Source organism: Empidonax traillii, unplaced genomic scaffold (assembly GCF_003031625.1).
Source record: "Empidonax traillii isolate 1590-97213 ecotype Southwest subspecies unplaced genomic scaffold, ASM303162v1 scaffold1030:size276291, whole genome shotgun sequence".
In the NCBI taxonomy this organism is placed as follows: Eukaryota; Metazoa; Chordata; class Aves; order Passeriformes; family Tyrannidae; genus Empidonax; species Empidonax traillii.
The window spans coordinates 19213-37234 of record NW_020956223.1 but is presented as its reverse complement, the minus strand read 5'-3'; the positions used below and the strand labels follow the sequence as shown (position 1 = coordinate 37234).

The 18022-nt window shown below is 43.1% G+C and overlaps 1 protein-coding gene across 5 annotated transcripts in view; it reads right to left on the bottom strand.

The window, feature by feature from the left end:
- The window catches only part of MEF2A (myocyte enhancer factor 2A), a 42119-nt gene that overhangs the window by 11181 nt on the left and 12916 nt on the right, over positions 1-18022 (bottom strand). For 2 of the 5 annotated variants that reach the window (XM_027904265.1, XM_027904267.1), the window contains exons 3-5: positions 10566-10697; positions 7329-7548; positions 7127-7186 (exon numbers count right to left, since the gene is read on the bottom strand). In XM_027904265.1, the coding sequence (XP_027760066.1) occupies positions 7127-7186; positions 7329-7548; positions 10566-10697 (412 nt within the window). Of the gene's footprint in view, positions 1-7126; positions 7187-7328; positions 7549-10362; positions 10501-10565; positions 10698-18022 lie in introns of all 5 variants that reach the window. The other 3 variants (XM_027904264.1, XM_027904266.1, XM_027904268.1) reach the window with 2 other exon arrangements.

Below are 18022 nucleotides of genomic sequence, written 5' to 3'. Positions count from 1 at the left end.
TCACCTCAGCTGGGTCACATGGGAAAAACCACCAGCCAGAAAGAGAAATGGAGTTCTGTGCTACCCCTGATCTTCCTGCAACTGAGACAGCCTTTGCAGAATCCTGATTTTGTTCAACACAAAGCTATGCCTCAATTCCAGACAACCTACAGGGCACCAGAGTGCCAGAGGAATCTTACACAATGGACAGGGTAAAAATCAAATGGATCTGGAAAAAGACATGAGGGAGGAAAAAAAAAAATCTCAGCAAATGGCATCATTTCCACCAAATTACATCTAAAACTTTGTCACAGCACCTCCCATTTTCAGCAAAAATGCCAGAACATTTAAACAACACTGTTATAACAGAAGCAGAGCCTGGGCTTCAGTGTTATAACAGATTTTATTACTCACTGGGCTGTCAGTGCTACCTTTCCATGCCAAGGCTGTGGTGTCCTGGGCCGAGTTTGAGCTGCACAACAATCCCACTCTGTCCAAACAATGGGGTTCTGTACAGAATCTACAGCAATTTGGGCCATCCTATGATCCCATTTCCTGTCCTCTGTTTTCAAGTATTCCAGTAGCCCCTGTGTTAAATCTGGACAGTGTCTTTCTCCCACACCCAATCCAGTCATTTCCTGAGCCCTTATTCCAAGGCTCTGCCAATCCTCCAGAAACATTTCATGCTCGCAGTGGTGCTCTCAAAAACAACAAGCTCCCTGCCACCGCCTGCCCTGCCCCTGTCACAGGGCAGAGTTACAGCGTTCAGCCAGACAAAAGGCTGAGCAGCCCTTAAAGGGAGTGTTTAGAATGTATTACAAACCCCAAAAAAAGTGTCCTAAGTGCGCAGTGCTGAGGGTCTGAACCCAGAGCAGCCCTTTGATGAAGAGCTGGCACTGAACACTCAGCAAACACTGGAGTGTCTCTATTGATTGTCTGAAGAATCATATGCTGGGGCTGCAATAAGGCTGCAGAATGCTCAGCTCGAGTATGAAACTTCAAGCCTTTTTTTCCCCTTTTAATAATCTAATAATAAAATCAAATTACCAGTGAGGAGCGAGAGGGTAACCAAACACACGGTATTTCTTAGAGCAAGGTCAGGAGCCAGAAAAAGATAATGAGCACAGGATGATGCAACTCCAGGGCTGTTTGCCAAGGGGAGGCTTTAATAACCCCATAAATTCTACTCACTCCTTTGGATAGTACAGAAATTGTTCCTACCCCACCCACTGCAGGTCTTCCCCAAAGACAATACTTCACATCATCACACGGAACATGGAAAACCGGAATGTAAAATCCTACATATGTGTAAAAATAAGACTGTTTTCACTCCCGTAGGAAGAGTTTTATTTAACTCTAATTCCTTAAAACAGACGTGAAAGCATGTTCAAAACAGCCCTCTGGAAAACAGACACCAATGCAAAGATAAGCTCTCAATTATATGAATCACAATTTAATTAGATTTCATGATAACAAACCCTGCCAGCCCACATTAACCCACTTCTTGCTCAGACACAAAAGTGTTTACTTCTGAGGCAACTTCTTTTCTGAAGAGAAACCTTACAACCCACCCATTGCAGCGACTGGATCTTCTGCCTTCAGAGACATAATACAGCTTAATCTCATTTACTGTCCTGCAGCCCAAGACACAGCATTCAATTACATGAGCCAGACTCATATTTCACTCTATAAATCACATCAGCTGAAACAATGAACACACGTGGCTGGAAAGTACTCCATGTACTTATTACTACTCAAGGAATAAATTACAGGCACTGATGCCATTAATCTTTTTTTTCTTTTTTTTTTTTTTTTTTGTGGTTCACCTTTGGGGAAACTGGACAGTTATGCAGAGCCTTGGAAAATAACTGTGGGCAAGCAGCTGAGCCACGCGCAAGGTGAAGCAAAAGTAAGGATGGTGATAAATATTTATGCCTCCAGTGAGATCATACAACCCCAACAGACATCACACCCCTTAGCAGGGAGCTGAAAATTGGGTTTGCAAGAAGCCATCCGTTCAGGAGGCATCAGGAGAGCAGATAAAAATCTACTGAGGGAAAACATCTACGTGTAAAACCTCGGGGGGGTGGGGGGGAACACAGTGCAAGTAAACACAACAACAGCGTTTCTGTGTGCATTAGTTGCTCAATCTGTTTACTCTGGGGTTTAGCAGGACAGATTTAAGTGGAAATTGAAACCATTTTCAGGCTCTGCACAGCAATCATTGCTGATTCCACCACCGTTTCCATGAAGCCCGAGTTCTGTGTTAGCCTTGGAAAGAGTTCACGATGATATCTCAAGGAAGCTGCAATAAACGTAATTTCTACTGATCTTTACACAAATCAAGGTGTCAGGTAATACCACCAGAATTAAAAGATACCTTTGACAGTAATACAAGATCTTGAAACACGTCTAACATGTAAGGTTTATACTTCTAAGGCACTACTTTAGATATTAAAAGGCAGCAAAGAAAGAAATACACATGACTAAATGTCAAGGGAATGCTTACTCATGTTACAAAACTTAAAAAAAAAAAAAAAACCAAACTCATTTCCCAGGTTGTTGGAAATTTTTTTTTTTGCCTGAAGCTACATAAAAGGAGAAAGAATTTTCAAGGATATTCAGAATTTAAATGGGCTTTCTTCAAACCAGGGTTATTACTCAGGATGCAACCGGTGTGAAACATTAGCAGTGGCAACTGGAGGTCTTTTAGGTCTTTTGTCAATTGATGAGTTACCAGTTAATTAAATAAGAGTTTAGTTCCTGAACTTGCTGGTCTCTGTGTGTCCACACAAAGCCACCCTAAAGAATGGCAAAGGATGGAGTAGTGGTGCGTTCAGAACACCTGAGGATGTGTGGCATCCCGGGCAAGGGGACGTTACAGAAATGTTGGTAATGACTTTAATCCAGCTGGGAAATTAATAATTTGATATATGCATGGCAAATTCTAACCAGAATTGTCATGGACCTCTCAGTAAATCAGCAATCACAGTAAGATTAGGAACACACAGGAGATGAAATTTCAACTCAAATCCAAGGATAGTCGAGGGGCTGAACTGACCTCATGCAGATGGGTGGTTTCCAAGGACAAACAGCTACAATTTAAAATGCTTTCTTCTACCAGCATGTTTTTAATGCTGATTTCAGCCAGTCATCTTTTCTGTGAGCTGATCTAATCACAGGGTGATGGATGGATCAACCTTTGTTATGTGCTGACATCAGTCCAGCAAATGAGAAGGGTTCAGCCTGCACTGTCAAACAGCTGCTCCTCAGCCACTTCCACAGCTCCTTCTCCATGAGGAGAGCTTGGAAGCTGGAGGAGTGAGCAGGCTGGTCTCATGTGCTTCAGGGATCCTTCAACTCTTTCCCTGGAGAAGGGTGAAACCCTGACTGTTGTATTTCCCTGGGTAACCTTAAAGATCAGAGGAGGGCAAGCCATGATGATGCCTTGACACCGGTGACACGACAGAGCAGGAACCTTCGTGCACTCAGAGTGACCAAACATTCTGCAGTCCCAGCCCTTCCAACACAAGTGAGGAGCTCTGTCCAATGAAAAATCACCTGGGACAGACCCCACCTGTCACACTGAATATCTGAAGCCTCCTGTGCACTCCAGAACTGCAGGGGAGTCAGACTGGTGCAAGACCAAGCTCCAGGACTCTTTTATCCTCAGACACACACACACAGACAGCTCTCCCCATTAGCCAATCCCTCAAGACAAAAGACCATTGACAGGTGTGGCTTTTCACAGTTCTCTGTCAAGCAGTTTACAGGTGTGGAGCTGTCAGTGGCCCCTCTGCACAGCCCCTGCTCAGGTCAGGATACAACACCTCACATGAGCGCTCTCAGCACAGACACAACAGCTCACAAGGCACAGCTGTGCAAGCAGGTGTATCCTCCAGTTCCATCCCAAAGAAACTCAGGATTCCTCAGGCCACTTCTCAGTCCCAGAACCTGAAGATTAGGATGGATAACTGTGGTACTTCTGAGCCCTTCTCAGTCCTAAAGGATGGGACAAGGTCACTGGAAGTGCATTTCACTGGCAACCTCTGGATGGTTGGAGGTTTGACATCAAATCTACCGGGACAAAGCAAAGCAGATCTTCTCATGGCAAACTGGAAGGGGATCCATCCATCCAGTCCTTTCGGTTCACAGTTAAAGAAACTCTCCCCAATATTTGGGGACTCGTGTGAGGCTACACTTTGCTCAGTTAGAACCCGCAGCACTTGAAAGGCACTAAAAGCAGACACACAGTGTATGATCAAGCCATGATGATGCTGACAACAAGCAGCAAGTTCTACACATCCTGGTGCTACAAGAGCCCTGAAGCATCTTTGATGCCCATCACAAATTAAACAGGGTTTAACACCGACCAGGAGCAGCTCTATCATCAAAGTTCTACCTCAAAAACCTTTGATCTGATTAAAAGAAGAAATAAATTGGCTCCAGAGCAAACACTGTCACGATGCTGGACGTTCTTCCCCTCTCAAAACCGATCTATTTGCCAAGTAAAAATCTTCAGCAAGTTGTTTTTTTATGCGGTGGGCAGGATTTTAAAAATATTACAAAAATGAGAATGCTTTTTCAGAGCTGTGACAGCTGCTGCATGTGAAGTAAGCTCTCAGTATTATAAAGTGATCACAAAATTTTCTGTTCTGGATATAAAAAACCACCTACCAATCTTTGCTACAACACGCAGATATTTTTACTCAAAGTTATTTTCCACAGAAAAAAACTGTTAAGTTGGCAGATTGACTGCTAAAGCAAATCATTTCCATTCCAATCAAGTTACACAGGACTTGAGAAAAAGACTCGTGTGAACTCAACATGAGCCATTTTATGCAACATCTTTGTTTGAACCGGGTCCCAAATAAGCAAGATAACCTTTACTTGCTTTTTACTCCCAGATAAAGGCATTTAAGTGTCTTTCAAGGAAATGAGAGCAAAATCTCAAATGCGCCAAAACTTCGTCTTGTAGGAGATGGGTTTTTCCTTTACTTCTAAGGGAATATCTGGGAATGTGGCTACGCCAGTGCTCCATCTTTTTTACTTCTGACATCACTCCTACAGATTGTGAGCTGCACATTTGGCACATGACCTTTCACTACATCCATAGGAGAATTCTCCATTCCTGAGGAGTTTAAAGAAAAATCCTAAAAGCTAAAAGAAGAAAATAGCGGGGGGGGTGGAGTTCTACAATAAACACAGCAAGAAACTAAAGCCAGTATTGTCTGCAGACGTAATTAACAGGATATACATTTCAACAGCAGCTGTCAAGCCCAAATTGACAAATTAGCAGATTTAATCAATCTGGCTACATATGGTTTCTTGATTTTGGTTGCCACTGAGAAGGTTCCTGGGCACCTGTCACTATTTAAAAGTCGTAGGAAGTAGAGTGTGACAACTGAGGGCACTCTCTGGTTTGGCATTTCAGTGCTGACCAAGTATTTGAGCTTCACTAGAGGTGCTCTTTGGAGATGTTCCCCTGTTCTTGTACAGCCCCAACTCTCACTTGCATGACAAACCTTTCTAGAAGTGAGTGGGTACATGTATAACATTCTGGGTGTGATGTTCTGCAAAGGAAGAGATAAGTGATGCATTCTGACTTCTTACATAGACTATTAATAAATGCAAGAAGGAAAACATTTTACTGCATTAAATACATTCACCAAGCTGCAGGAACTGGGCATTTCTAGAGTTTACTACCCCACAGAAGTGCTGTAAACAACTGTTTTATTTGCTTATTGGAAGGAGGAATCTTAAATCTGAGGCTGCTGCTACTAAAGCCTGATTTTGGAGAGGCCTGAGACAGCCTGATAATAAACTTATTTAGTCTGACTGGAGAACTACTATGGAAATCAACATCTGACCTCCACAGTTTCTAAAAATAGTCACTTTTTTTTTCAACTGAGGAAGTTTCCTCCATTTAAAATCCTGCTTACCTGATGGAAACCACTCTTTAATATTTCATATCTTTGCTGCACACGGCCAAAGGATGGAGAAAGAGTGGAAAGTCAATCCTGCACTTTCAGCCTCGGAGCTGCAGCATTTTTTATTCATCAATTCAGCTGCCTGACCTGATGTTCAAAGAACTTTTTTTCCCCAGTTGCCACACTAAGTAGCCAGTGGGCAAATCCTGACAGGTCAACAGTTGCTTCTCTAATTCCTTGCTATGAACACATTCCAAGGGGAGCTGGTTGTGTTTGCAGAGCTGACCTTCAGCACCAGGACACCCAAAGTCACAGCAGGAACGTGAACAAAGTGGGGGAATTGCCATTTATTTTGTCTTTCTGTGGAGCACTAAATGTCCATGGCTGCCTGGCCTCTCTCAGAGTGCTCCATTTTATATTTAGGGGAGACAAAATATTATCTAAATGAGGAAGTGTCCTCGTATCTTTTTACTGAAGACCAAAAAATACGGGGAATTCGATTTTTGGAGAGATCTCTTAATTTGTTTTCAAAAGAAATCCTGATCATCATCCAACATGAAGACAGACCCTAGCTATCAGCTTCCAAGATTTACTGCTTTCTTCATAGAACTGCTAGAAAACGATGAGCAAGATACACATGGCAATACAAACAATAGAGTCTGGATTTGCCTCATTTTGATTGGCACCAATAGCAGTATCAAACATCCAGGTCCTGCAGATTCTGAAGATGGGGGCTAAGCTGAGTTGTCTTTAGTGCAATAGTTCAGTAAAGCTCAGAGACTTTCATACAAAGCACCTTCTAAATGTGAGCATAAACGTGCATATTCCAGAACAGCCAGTTATCACACAAAAAAAGAAAAAGTTAGCAACAACCTTTTCTATGAGTAACCTTGCCAAAATATTCATCTCTAAAACTTTCTTTTGCAAAAAATTAGAAATTTGGCAAAAAAAAAAGAGATATTTTCAGAATGCTGCAACTGCACCTGTAGAGACACACAAAAACAGGAGCAGCATGGTGCTACTGAAAACCACTAAAATAAAAAGAGCAAGTATCACTGCAGCGGAAAGGGCAGAGCAGTGAAAACTTCAAATAAACGCCTGATAAGAACTTACACAGCTTGACCTTTGTCCTCCCCACAACCAAACTAAAAAACCTGCTTTTGAGTGATCGAAAGGCACCACAAGCTTCTCCAACACAGACACGAGGCTGCACTTACCCACTGGGCTGGTCCCAGCTCCGTTTGGCACTGACAGCTCGGTCGTCCCCAGCATCGCACCTGGTAAAAGAAGAGCATTAAACCCAGAGTGCCATCAGGGCGTGGCACCACCCTGTGCTCAGGCTGTGCCAGGTCGTCACTGGGTGTTTGGGGGGTGGATTCAGCGAGCAGGGCTGGGAGGGGGAGCCCGCGGGGCCCTCACCTGCGTTGCCGGTGCTGGGAGGTCTCTGGGGCGCCCCGGGGGACACGTTGCGGTGCAGGGTGCTCGGAGGGGGGGACAGCATGGTGGTGTCCGTCAGGGAGGAGCTGGCTGCCAGGGATGGGGACACGAGGGAGCTCCCTGGGTTGCTGTAGGTTAAAGTGTTGGGGTTGGACACCGGAACCGTGACCGACATGGAGAAGTTCTGAGCGGGCAGACCGGGCTGGGGGAGAGAAGATGAGGAACAGAGAGACGAGGCCGTTAGCATCGACTGCACGCACAGCACCACGCAAAAACACAGTCACGTCTGCCAAGAAGCAATCAGGTTGTTTTCTTTTTCAAAAACAAGTTAATTATGTTAGTTTTTCAACTCTTTTAAGCAGACGGTTTTAAAACACTCATTTGTTGTAAAAGGGACGGGGGTTAAATTCTTGTACATCACATAAATAACAGTTCCAAAACCTCTGAAATACTGCAAGTTCAAATACAGAAAACTGAAAATATTCATGTGAATTCACAAGCTCATAAATACAACAAATTAACCAGTTAATCTGGATTATTACAAAGCAACAAGCTAAACATGTCTACAAATCATTGACTTGTACCTTCAAAATGTAGGAATAAACATGCACGTTACAAAACAGTCAGTTATTACACAAAAAAGAAAAAGTTAGTAACAGCATTTTCTAGTCATATATATTTTCGATTAATTAACCTGCCAAAATATTGCTACTAATCTCTAAAACTTCCTTTTTCAACAGACTAAAAATAAATAAATAAATAAACAAACAAGTCTTTAGAAAGTCACAGTTCAGTCATTTGAATTTAAACATTTCAGGTTCCACAAACCCCTGCTCCAATAACCACTCCATCTTTTTTTGCACCTCTCATTGTTTTAAATTCTAACTTTTACAGCATTATTTAAGAGGCAGCTGGTTTTGGGGCAGTCTATATGTTTGTTATTCAGCAGCTATTTGAATCAAAAGCAGAGATGCCTGCCCATCTATGGTACTCATTTGGTCATGACTAACTTCTTTGGCCTTTGTCTCATTCCTATCCTTTGACAGGGATGAGTTTCTGAAACAAAAGGGACTATTTTCTTTCACAACTCTCATAATTACTGGAAACAAACCCATGACAGGTACAATTTAAGGGGGGAAACTCAGTAGGATTTATTGACAGAACGCAGAGATAATAGTTTTGATTTAGAGGTCAAAGACAGATGACCAATCAAGAACACTTTAAAAAATGCAATTTCATCACACGCAGCTTAAAAACCACTTAGAATGATGGTTCTGGACGAAAATCTGGATAACACCAGAAATATAACAATAACTATGTAATTAAAAGAGCAGAATACATTTTGAACAAGAAACAAAAATCTCTTCCTAGTGAGAGCCAACAACAACAACGTCCCCACTGAGGCATTCTAAGAATAATTATCAATTTTTGGCACAGATGGAAGGAAAAAGTAATGAAGCACAACGATGTAACATCAGCAAATCACTCACAGTATCTAACTAATGACAACCTCACTGGTGCTTGTTTTCAGGAGAAACTACTTGAAGAAACTGTTCAGTATCTCCCCAAAAAAAAGGGTTGTTTTTAAACGGCAGCTCAAACTAAACTGGAAATACCTGAAGAGTGCTGAGCACAAAGGCAGGAGGTGACAGCTGGGACATTTTTTTCTGCAGGTTTCTCAACACAGAAGGAAGGAGTGACAGGCTCCCCCCCACACCTTACAACAAAGGCTGTCCCTGCCCATCTCTGGTGCTCATTTGGGTACGACCGAATTCCTCACGCTTTGCCTCACCGCTGTCCCCTGCCAGTAATGAGAGCAGAGAACAAGGGGAACTGTGTTCTTACCCAGCCCCACAAGTGCTGGGAATGGGGACAGAACAGCCCAAAATCCAAGTTATAAATACAGAACTACAGAGCTAAAAAATAACGCTGCCTTCTTTTTAATTTCTGCTCATGTCCACACAGACATCTGGGCTGCGAGGGAGAGCAAGTGAGCTGGGAGATGAGGCCTGGGGAGGTCTCGAGCACAGAAATGTTGGGTGTCAAAAGCTTCAAAGGAAGGCAAAACCCAAAGCAGATTGGCTTCATTCAGCTATAAGGTGCTAAGAGAAGTGGTGCTGGGTGTCATGGCTGTGACTGCCCTAACAATGAAATTATTTCCACTCAAATAATGCCCCAGCGGTGATTAACCAAGCCAGGCCATCTTGAACTGCTGCAAGATTTGCCAGGTTAAGAAATGGAAGGGTTGTGGCAGAGCCCTGCATTAGCGCTCTCAGAAAATACTTGCCCTGTGATACTCCACACTAATTGGTTTTTGTAGGTGGGAATTAAATGTCATGGTGAACACCTCCATGAGAAACATGTGACATGAGCACTGCTTTTATCCCATAACTGAATTCTGGAGCCAAGCGACTTAGGGCTGCACAAGGGGAAGAAAATTTTCCAAGATCTTTCAGTGTCCAAGGAAGTATCTGCTGGAATTTCAATATTTTGAGGCTCTCATTGTGCACACCAGTCTTGACCTCTAAATATCCAAATAAAACTTTCTACACTCAGACTTGAAGAAAATAAATTCTGCTGATTAGAAGACAAAATTAGTCCAATTCTATTTGCCTGGTAGTAACATACTGAAAAATCTCGATCAACAGACAGATTAAAGACCCACAAGATGTAAATAAAGGATCCTACAGCCCACGACAAAAATCTGTCTTTGTGAATGTATTTTAGGTAGGATTAGGTAATGCAGCCAGGCTCCTGGAATTTAGAAATGTTATCTCATCTTCACAAGATACGAGTGCAAAACAAGACCTAGAGGTAATTCTTCTTATTCTTCAAGATAAAATGTATTTCAGCAAGATCAAGTAGCAGCACCTCATCTTTCCTCAACAAATACGTTGTTCCCTTCTCAAGCCATCACATCCTCCTCTCGCCTTTGAAGTGGTTCTCAGTGGTAAGCACACAACCAGGAAAATTCTCATGCATGTAAGAGAAGCACAAACCATACTTTAGTACTCACTGCGATTTTATGATTCCTCATCATATTATCAAACTCTTCATTAATTTTTTTATATTTTTCCTCTGTATGTGGCGTGAGCACATATGAAGTGTCAGGGTCCGGGCTGTCGCACCCTCTGTGTTCCTTCTTGTTCAGAGCCTAAATAATGAAGTTAATAAAAAGGATCAACAAATAAAAAGTAGAGATAAAATAAAAGTACTTACAGGGCCTCGCTTGAAAATAAAATCACTATCTTCATTTAGTTTGCTGAATCTGTCCTCCGATAGCGGACTGTGCTCAAAGTAATCGTCAGCATCAGGGCTCTCACAACCATTAAGGCCTTTCTTTCTTAAGGTCTGAAATACAATTGGAAAATTCACACACAGATCATACTAACTTGCCAAGAAGTTCGTTTTTGTTTTGTTTGTTTTTTTTTTGCTTTTTGTTTTTGTACACTACCCAGTCATTCCGAGCCCCTGAAACGACGGATTTTCACCGGCAGAGCTCACTGTCCAACACACAGGGTTAGTCTGTCCAGACAGTGGCAAAGTACACAGAGACACAAAAGGTTCATCCAGGTGCCACCTCGCAGGGAACTTTGGGCTTCAACCACTTCACCTCCCCAGCATTCCGTGGAAAACCATTTTTAGACAGGGGCAAAGTTTGCCTGACCAGGAACAGTCCAGCCCGTGGCAAACCAGTTCATGTATCCACTGGGAATTAAAAGCCACTTTAGTGGATCTTGAATGAATTGATTTCAGCCTCCCAATTTTAATGTGCACATTTTTAAAAGCACAGGGTTAAATTCTGAGAAACACAGTGGCTGAGATTTTTGTTCCAATTCAACAACTGCAGGACATTAATATTTGTAACACTCTCTGTAGTTGATAAAGGCAGGATCTTCCTGCACTTCTGTCATCCTGCATGGTAACAACAACAACTGCAAAAAAAGCATGAAAAGAAATTACATAATCCCTCTCTAAAATGACTTAGTTTGCTAAATATAAGCTTTTTCAGAGTCCTTTAGACTAACTTGATGCAACTGCTTTATTGGGCTACTTCCTGTTTTCTGATGGAGAACTCACACCAACATCCCCTGGAAAAAGAAAAAAAAAAAAGAAAAAAAAAAAAAGGCAAACTTGTCTACAGTCCAGGCATCAGAGAAAGGATGTGAAACTACAGGTCTCGTGACCAAAGTATAAGAGATAATTGTATTTCTTGTTTTTCTTTTTTTCATCTATTACACAATCAGAAAGCTTCCTCTGCAAGTTCTCGTTTATAACAAAACAAGATTTAAAATGTTACCTGTGGAAAAAATCTTTTTTTTTTAAAAGTATCAAAAGGAAAGCAATGTAAATTTTATACATGTACACATTATCAGCACATAAGGCAGCAGCAGGACTATACAGGCGTGAAGGGGTTGTGTGTTTCCTTTTTGTGGAAAAATTATCTATATTTCATGAATTTCATACTAAAAAAACCCTAAAGATCTTAGAAATCTGCAAGTCGATATTTTCCAGCCCCACAAAGAAATTCCACATTTTCCTATAAAAGCCGTTTCCGTACCGCCCCGAAATTCCGATTTCCAAAGCAAAATATTTTAGTTTATACGATTCACCAGCATTTTTTTTTTCTTACTTGTGTAACGATTTTTTAGTACAATAAAAAGTGCACAAGCCTTTTTCCTATTTATAGATATGCAAAACAGCGCCTATTCCTCCTGCAGTTCCCAAGCACCCCCTTCGCCGCCTGAAATTCTTTAATATCACAGTTCACCAGAAGCCGCAATTCCTTTCTCGAGTTTCTTGGCTCGCTCGGCGAATCCCACACAGTATCTGGAACTCCCACAAAAATGTAATCACTAAATCAGCATATGGGGGGTGGGGGTGGGGAAAAACAGGTGTGGGTTCCTCCAGCACCTGTCACGGCCCCCATCCCGATCCCGCGGCCCCGACCAATCAGCTGGACACGGGAATGGACTTGGCCATACAAGGCTCGGCCTCTCAAGGTCGGAGCCTGTTATCCCTCTCTCCTGGCCCTTCCTAACAAGTCAGCCTTGCCAGGCTGCTGCACTTGGGTATCAGCAGGGAAAATGTTAACACTGTATAATCTGGATTACACTTAACCCCTGCAGCCCACGGGACTCCGGAAATAGAATCCAAATGTCTTTACCCGGGACGCGATTACCGGCTGGATTCAGTCGCCACAAAGAACTCCACACTCTGTTACTTCTCCTCCTTTGATAAACACCTTAAAGCAATTTAAGTCTTGCACACAGAAGTTTCTTTAGAGCTCCTTTCCACAGTCCAAAGCAATCCAGTGAAAGCTTTCAGGTGTAACGGTGGCAATTCGTCCCCCCGGATCTGCCCGAAAATTACACTCCACGCTGAGCAAAAAGGAAGAGATTTAAACACAAAAAATACCTCCTTCCTCTTGGCCACTGCAGGGTTTTTTATTTTCACTAACAATGGGGTTAATTCTGCTTTGACTCATGAGGAAGGAAAATGCCTCAGTATCTCCCGTTTGGGGCTCTGGAAAGCGTCACTCCAGATGGGGTTCCTGTCATTGTGCAGGGATTTAAGCCAAGCTCAGCGTGACAGATAATCACGCCGGGCCTGATCGCCAAAGCTCTGTCTCCTTATCACCCAAACACCAAGTGCCACTTTGAGGACCTGACCATAAAAAGCCTGCGAAGTTTTATCAGCGCCCGGTAACACAATAGTAAAACATTCCAGCTGCGGGGCAGGGAATGCTGGAATCTGTTCACACGGGCAGGCGAGGCGGACGCGAGCCAGCCCAGAGCGGGTTCTCACAGATAACAGGCCCTGCTCCAGGGAAAACAAGCAGGGACACACTGCTGGGAATCGCTCTGCCGGGACCCAGGAAAGCCACCGACCAGGGCTGACCCCGCCCTCCAGATTCTCCCGCGCTGAAAATCTGTTATTTCTCCAAATAATGTAAATAAGTCGCCTCTCTGAGCTGTTCCCAAGGTATTGCTGTGGAGGCTGAAATTTTACCGACTCTGAGAAATAAAATGCCAGTTGGTGAGACCAAATTTGTGTAATGTGAGGAGAGTCTTATTCCTACACAGGTTTGTTTAGAATAGAACCAAGAGTTTTTACAGTTGAGGCTACTAAATATGGGGCATTAATTTTCTTACAACAGCAAGAGGGGGAAAGAAGATTAAATTCCAAGTTTTGCTATTGGATGCTCACTGCAGTTACCTTCTGGTGCGAAGGCTTGTTTTCCAGATCATCTAAGGGAATGTGCAGCCCTTTCAGTTCATCTCTATTACTTTCCCCTTCCTCTAAGACTTAGCCAAAATCACTGGAAATCGTTCCAACATGTTTGCCAATGCACTGCATTGTGCCCTAGTAACTGAGATTGTGCAGCTTTGATCTTGGACTGCACTAACTTACACTGAGGAGGGAAAAGGACTGATTTCAGTCAGAAAACAATTTCAAGTATTTATGAAGAGCCAAGGCAAGTGTGAAACCTTCTTCAAAAGAATGGAGCAAATACAGCAATGCAGTTCTGTCACGAAGTTCTAGACAGGTGAGGTCATCTTGGTACTGCAGAGCGACCCTGAAGCTTTAACTGCTTTTGTTCCACTCTGTAAAACTGAACCACATGAATATTATAACTATTAGTTTAACGTTGATTTATTTTGATTTGAATGGCAGAGCTTAGAAAACAGTGTATGAGAAAGGCTGGACTGGCTATGATGGGTTTAAATATTGCAGTCAAGCACATGGTAATATTTTCCTGAACTTCCCCACACATATGCAAAGTACTTTTTAATTGCACTGCATTCTGTTAATTTAAGAAAAGAATCATGCCAGAATCATGAACAGAAGAAGGGCCTCTTGCAAAACAACAACAGAAAGGAATAATTGGCTTCTCTCTACAGTCCAACATAAATTTTACTGAAAGCAGTAACACAGATACCCAAGAGTGTAAAAATACAACAAAGCCATTTATTGCTTGATCCAGGAGGAAGCCAAGACGATATCCAACCATCAGAGCGTGATTAGCATGAGCTTCCTTCCCCAGAATCCCACAGAGACACGTGCAGTGCAGGAGCCTTGAGCTTGCTGAGCCCAAGTCACCACCTTCCCTGGGCTTGTTCCCACGGGATCCCGGGGGATCCAGGCAGGGGCAGCTCTGGGAGCCAGGAACTCGGAACCAACACACACAGGTTGATGGATCACTGCTGCCAGGGATGAAGGACAGCCCCCAGCTGTGCTCCCATCACAGCCCCCGGGCTGCATCACAAAGGACACGGCGCTCATGATCAACAGGCACAGTGGGCCTGTTCTGTGCTCTGAGATCCAGGGACTTGGAGCTTTCTGATCCCGGTGATCTGGGCTCTGGCAGAGCTGCAGGGAACCTGACTGTGCTCACTGTCACATCAGGAAACAATATTTTTCTGCCTTAAAGCAAGAACGAGGGGTGACCTCATGTGCAAAAAAGCGTCAGGTCAGTCAAAACACTGAGTGTTGGGTTTCTGGTAATGTTACACAAAAAGGAAATGGTTGCTGCTGTCAGAGCTCCCATGGATCATGTTAACAGCTCTATTTTTGCACTCACTACTGCAGCTGGCCAAACGGGATTTTTGCTGGTGTTTCGTCCCAAAATCATCAGGAAAACCATGTCCAAAATTTGACTAAGATTGAGACGAGAAGTGATTTCCCTTGGAAAAGGCAAACCTTTCACTTAAATCCTGTGGCTGCTTCTGCTCCTGCAGTCAGAGCACGGAAAAGCTGTGAAGCAGCACAAATTTGGGGTAAAACCTTTTTAAATACTGTAATTTTTCAAAGTGTAAGTATTCCTCAGGCCTAAAGTAAAGGTCCTACCAAATATTACTGCTGCTCCAGGAGGCACCTACACCACAGACATCAGAAGGATTAACAATTACAATTTCCTGATGCTCTAATGAAGAGTATTTCTTTCTTCACTAAAATGACAGCAAATTCTCCTTGGTCATTCTTTATTTAGCTCATTTTTTTGCTGGGTTTGTATCCAGCTGTAGCAGGAATAAGTGGTTTTCCAAGGTGCGGGCTGAGCACCAGGGGAGGCAGAAGGAATGGCCTGTCCTCTCTGATAAATCACATCCCACATGAAAAGCCACACCTTTTTTTCCGAGATATTCACCAAACGAAGGGCAGGCACAGCAGTGACAGTAAACCAGATTTCACTCGCAGTACCTCAGTATCAATCACTTCACACACAGCAGAAACTCCTGCTGAAACCACGACAATTGCTTTATTATTTGCTTCCCGGCACATGTTACTGCCGAAAAGCTGAGCCCAAAACCAAGCTGGGTTTTTCTTCTTTTGTAGCACAAAATATTCCACTTTCCTCAGCCTGAACAATGCCCCAGTGTCTCATCCTGGAGATGCAGGCATGTCTCCCCTATTATGTATAAAACATATTCAAGTATTTGAGGAGTATTCTTAGTCACCAAAGGCTATTTTTAGTTTTTAAACTTCCTGCAGGTCAGTTTGGCTTCAGAAGCCTCGTTCTTTTCTGGTTCTTTTCCCTACAGTAACAACGTGGCTCTGCAAAGCCGGTGTTTGACCCTGCCGTGCTGGGCACAATGAATTTACCCCTGCCTAAAATCAAAGCAGGAGTGAATCCCAAGCACAGCACAAAACATCAAAGGGGAACAGCCAGAGAAAATCCAGATAAATCAACTCAGTAACAATGTTTTGTGTTTGAAGCTCAGCACTGTCTCTGCAGGCTGAAATTTCTCTTTCCACTCTCAGATGCTGTGGATTGTTTTATGTAATGTTTACAAACTCGATACATTTTCCTCAGGCTCTACTAATATTCCCAGCTCCAACCACTGAAGCATCTGCAAGCTGCCTCATGGAGCTGTTTTCCTGTCCTCTGGGTTGGGAGGCGACTTAAGTTTAGCCCTGATCCTGCTCCTGCTCCTTTCAGGATCCCTGACACATTTTCAGTTCCATTTTGCTATCAGTTCGAGTTTCACCTTCTAATTATAGCCCCAAACACAGCGAGCCCAGCCCAGCCCAGGCAAGGAGCGGTGCCCGCCTTTCAAAACTTCCCTGAAACGCAGGGGAGGCCAAATTAGATTATGACAGACATTTCCATGAGCTAAGCAACTTGGAGAGCTTAACTTCTTAAAGAACAAGGTCTCCCCAGCCTTCCTGGCAGCTCCCCAGCCCCAGTAATGCTCACTACAGAAAATCTGAACAATTGACATACCCTGCCTTCAGCTCACTTAAACAACATTTTCCATACCTGTGCTCAATTAGCAGCGATATTTAAAAAGCAAGTGATGGGTATTAGGCAAAAAACATCTGGATGTCAAAAATTCTGAGTGCTGCACTATAAGTTTGCTACAGTTATTATATTTTGGGGCAAATATGATAGTTTGTCAGGGAAAACAGGAGGTTTGGGATTAATTACTTATTCCAAAAAAATTATAAGCCTGCCTTAACACTAGGTCATAAAACACAAAGAGCCCTATAAGCCATGCTCTCTGTTCAGTTTTAGGTGAAGGTAATCAGCATTTACAGCTGAAAAACGTTCCTGATTTGCAATTTTATCAGTGTCCCTGTTCTAAACCACTCTCAGAAAAGACACCGTCTCGTTTCAACTGTTGGAGCCCTTCCAGCATCTGGCAAATTTTAACATGTATCCCTGGCCTGCCAAACATGAGAGGGAGCTGTCAAATTCCTCCCCGAGATGATAAAGATGGCACTCAGGATTCAGACTCTCCTTTCCCTAAAATCACACATGCCCGAGGTTCTGCAGACGTGCCGTGGCACGAAGCTCCAGTTCTAGCCCGGAGCAGCGAACGAGATCATCCACCAGCAATTACCAAACAATTAGGATTTTATGGGCTATAAAATCCACTCTTCTTTCCAACCCCAGAACGCTGCACAGTGCCCTGCACTAGCAGGGATGGGAAGGGCAGCTGTGCTTGGATCTGGGGTTTTGGGGGAATTGTGAACTGGGGACCTTCTAAAGCCGAGCCACAAAGAGGCTTTTGCTGGGTCCCAAATGGACTCCTTGAGATTTACAATGATTAGTAACCCATTAGCACTGACACTGCTGTTTCCACAGTGACAGCAAAGTCAGGCTCTCAAAGTCCAATCTCTGCTGCATTTGCCTGTTTCACTTTCTGTCTGACTCAGGAGATTATTCAGCCTGATAGCCCTGAGCAGGTTTCCATTTGACCTGGTACCACCAACAAGGCTTTCCCATCAGCCAATCCTAAACTGCCGCTTTAGGTTGATCTTTCTTCAATCTTTTTGGTAAAAATCAAGGGCAAAATATACTGACATTCACCTTAAGGAAGCAGAAACTGTTCCTCAGTACACAAATCAAATATATTTTGCAGTCCTTTCAGGGAATGCAGTTTGCAACAAACAAAATCAATGGCAAAACGGAGCAAAACGTGTTCAAAGAGATATTTTATGGTATATAAATGCTATTTTTTCAGTCCTAATCCAAGTGATAACATATCTATACATACAAATCCTCCCATAAACAGATCTCCATGTGCCTGCAATGGTTAAATCACAAAGCAGCAGCAGCAGTAGCCGACTAAAGGCCTCCTTTCAGCACCAGTGCACTGCAGATAAGCCATATGGAACATGAAAAGTTTCCAAGTGCAGCAATCCATCTGCATAATATCCTTCATAATCTT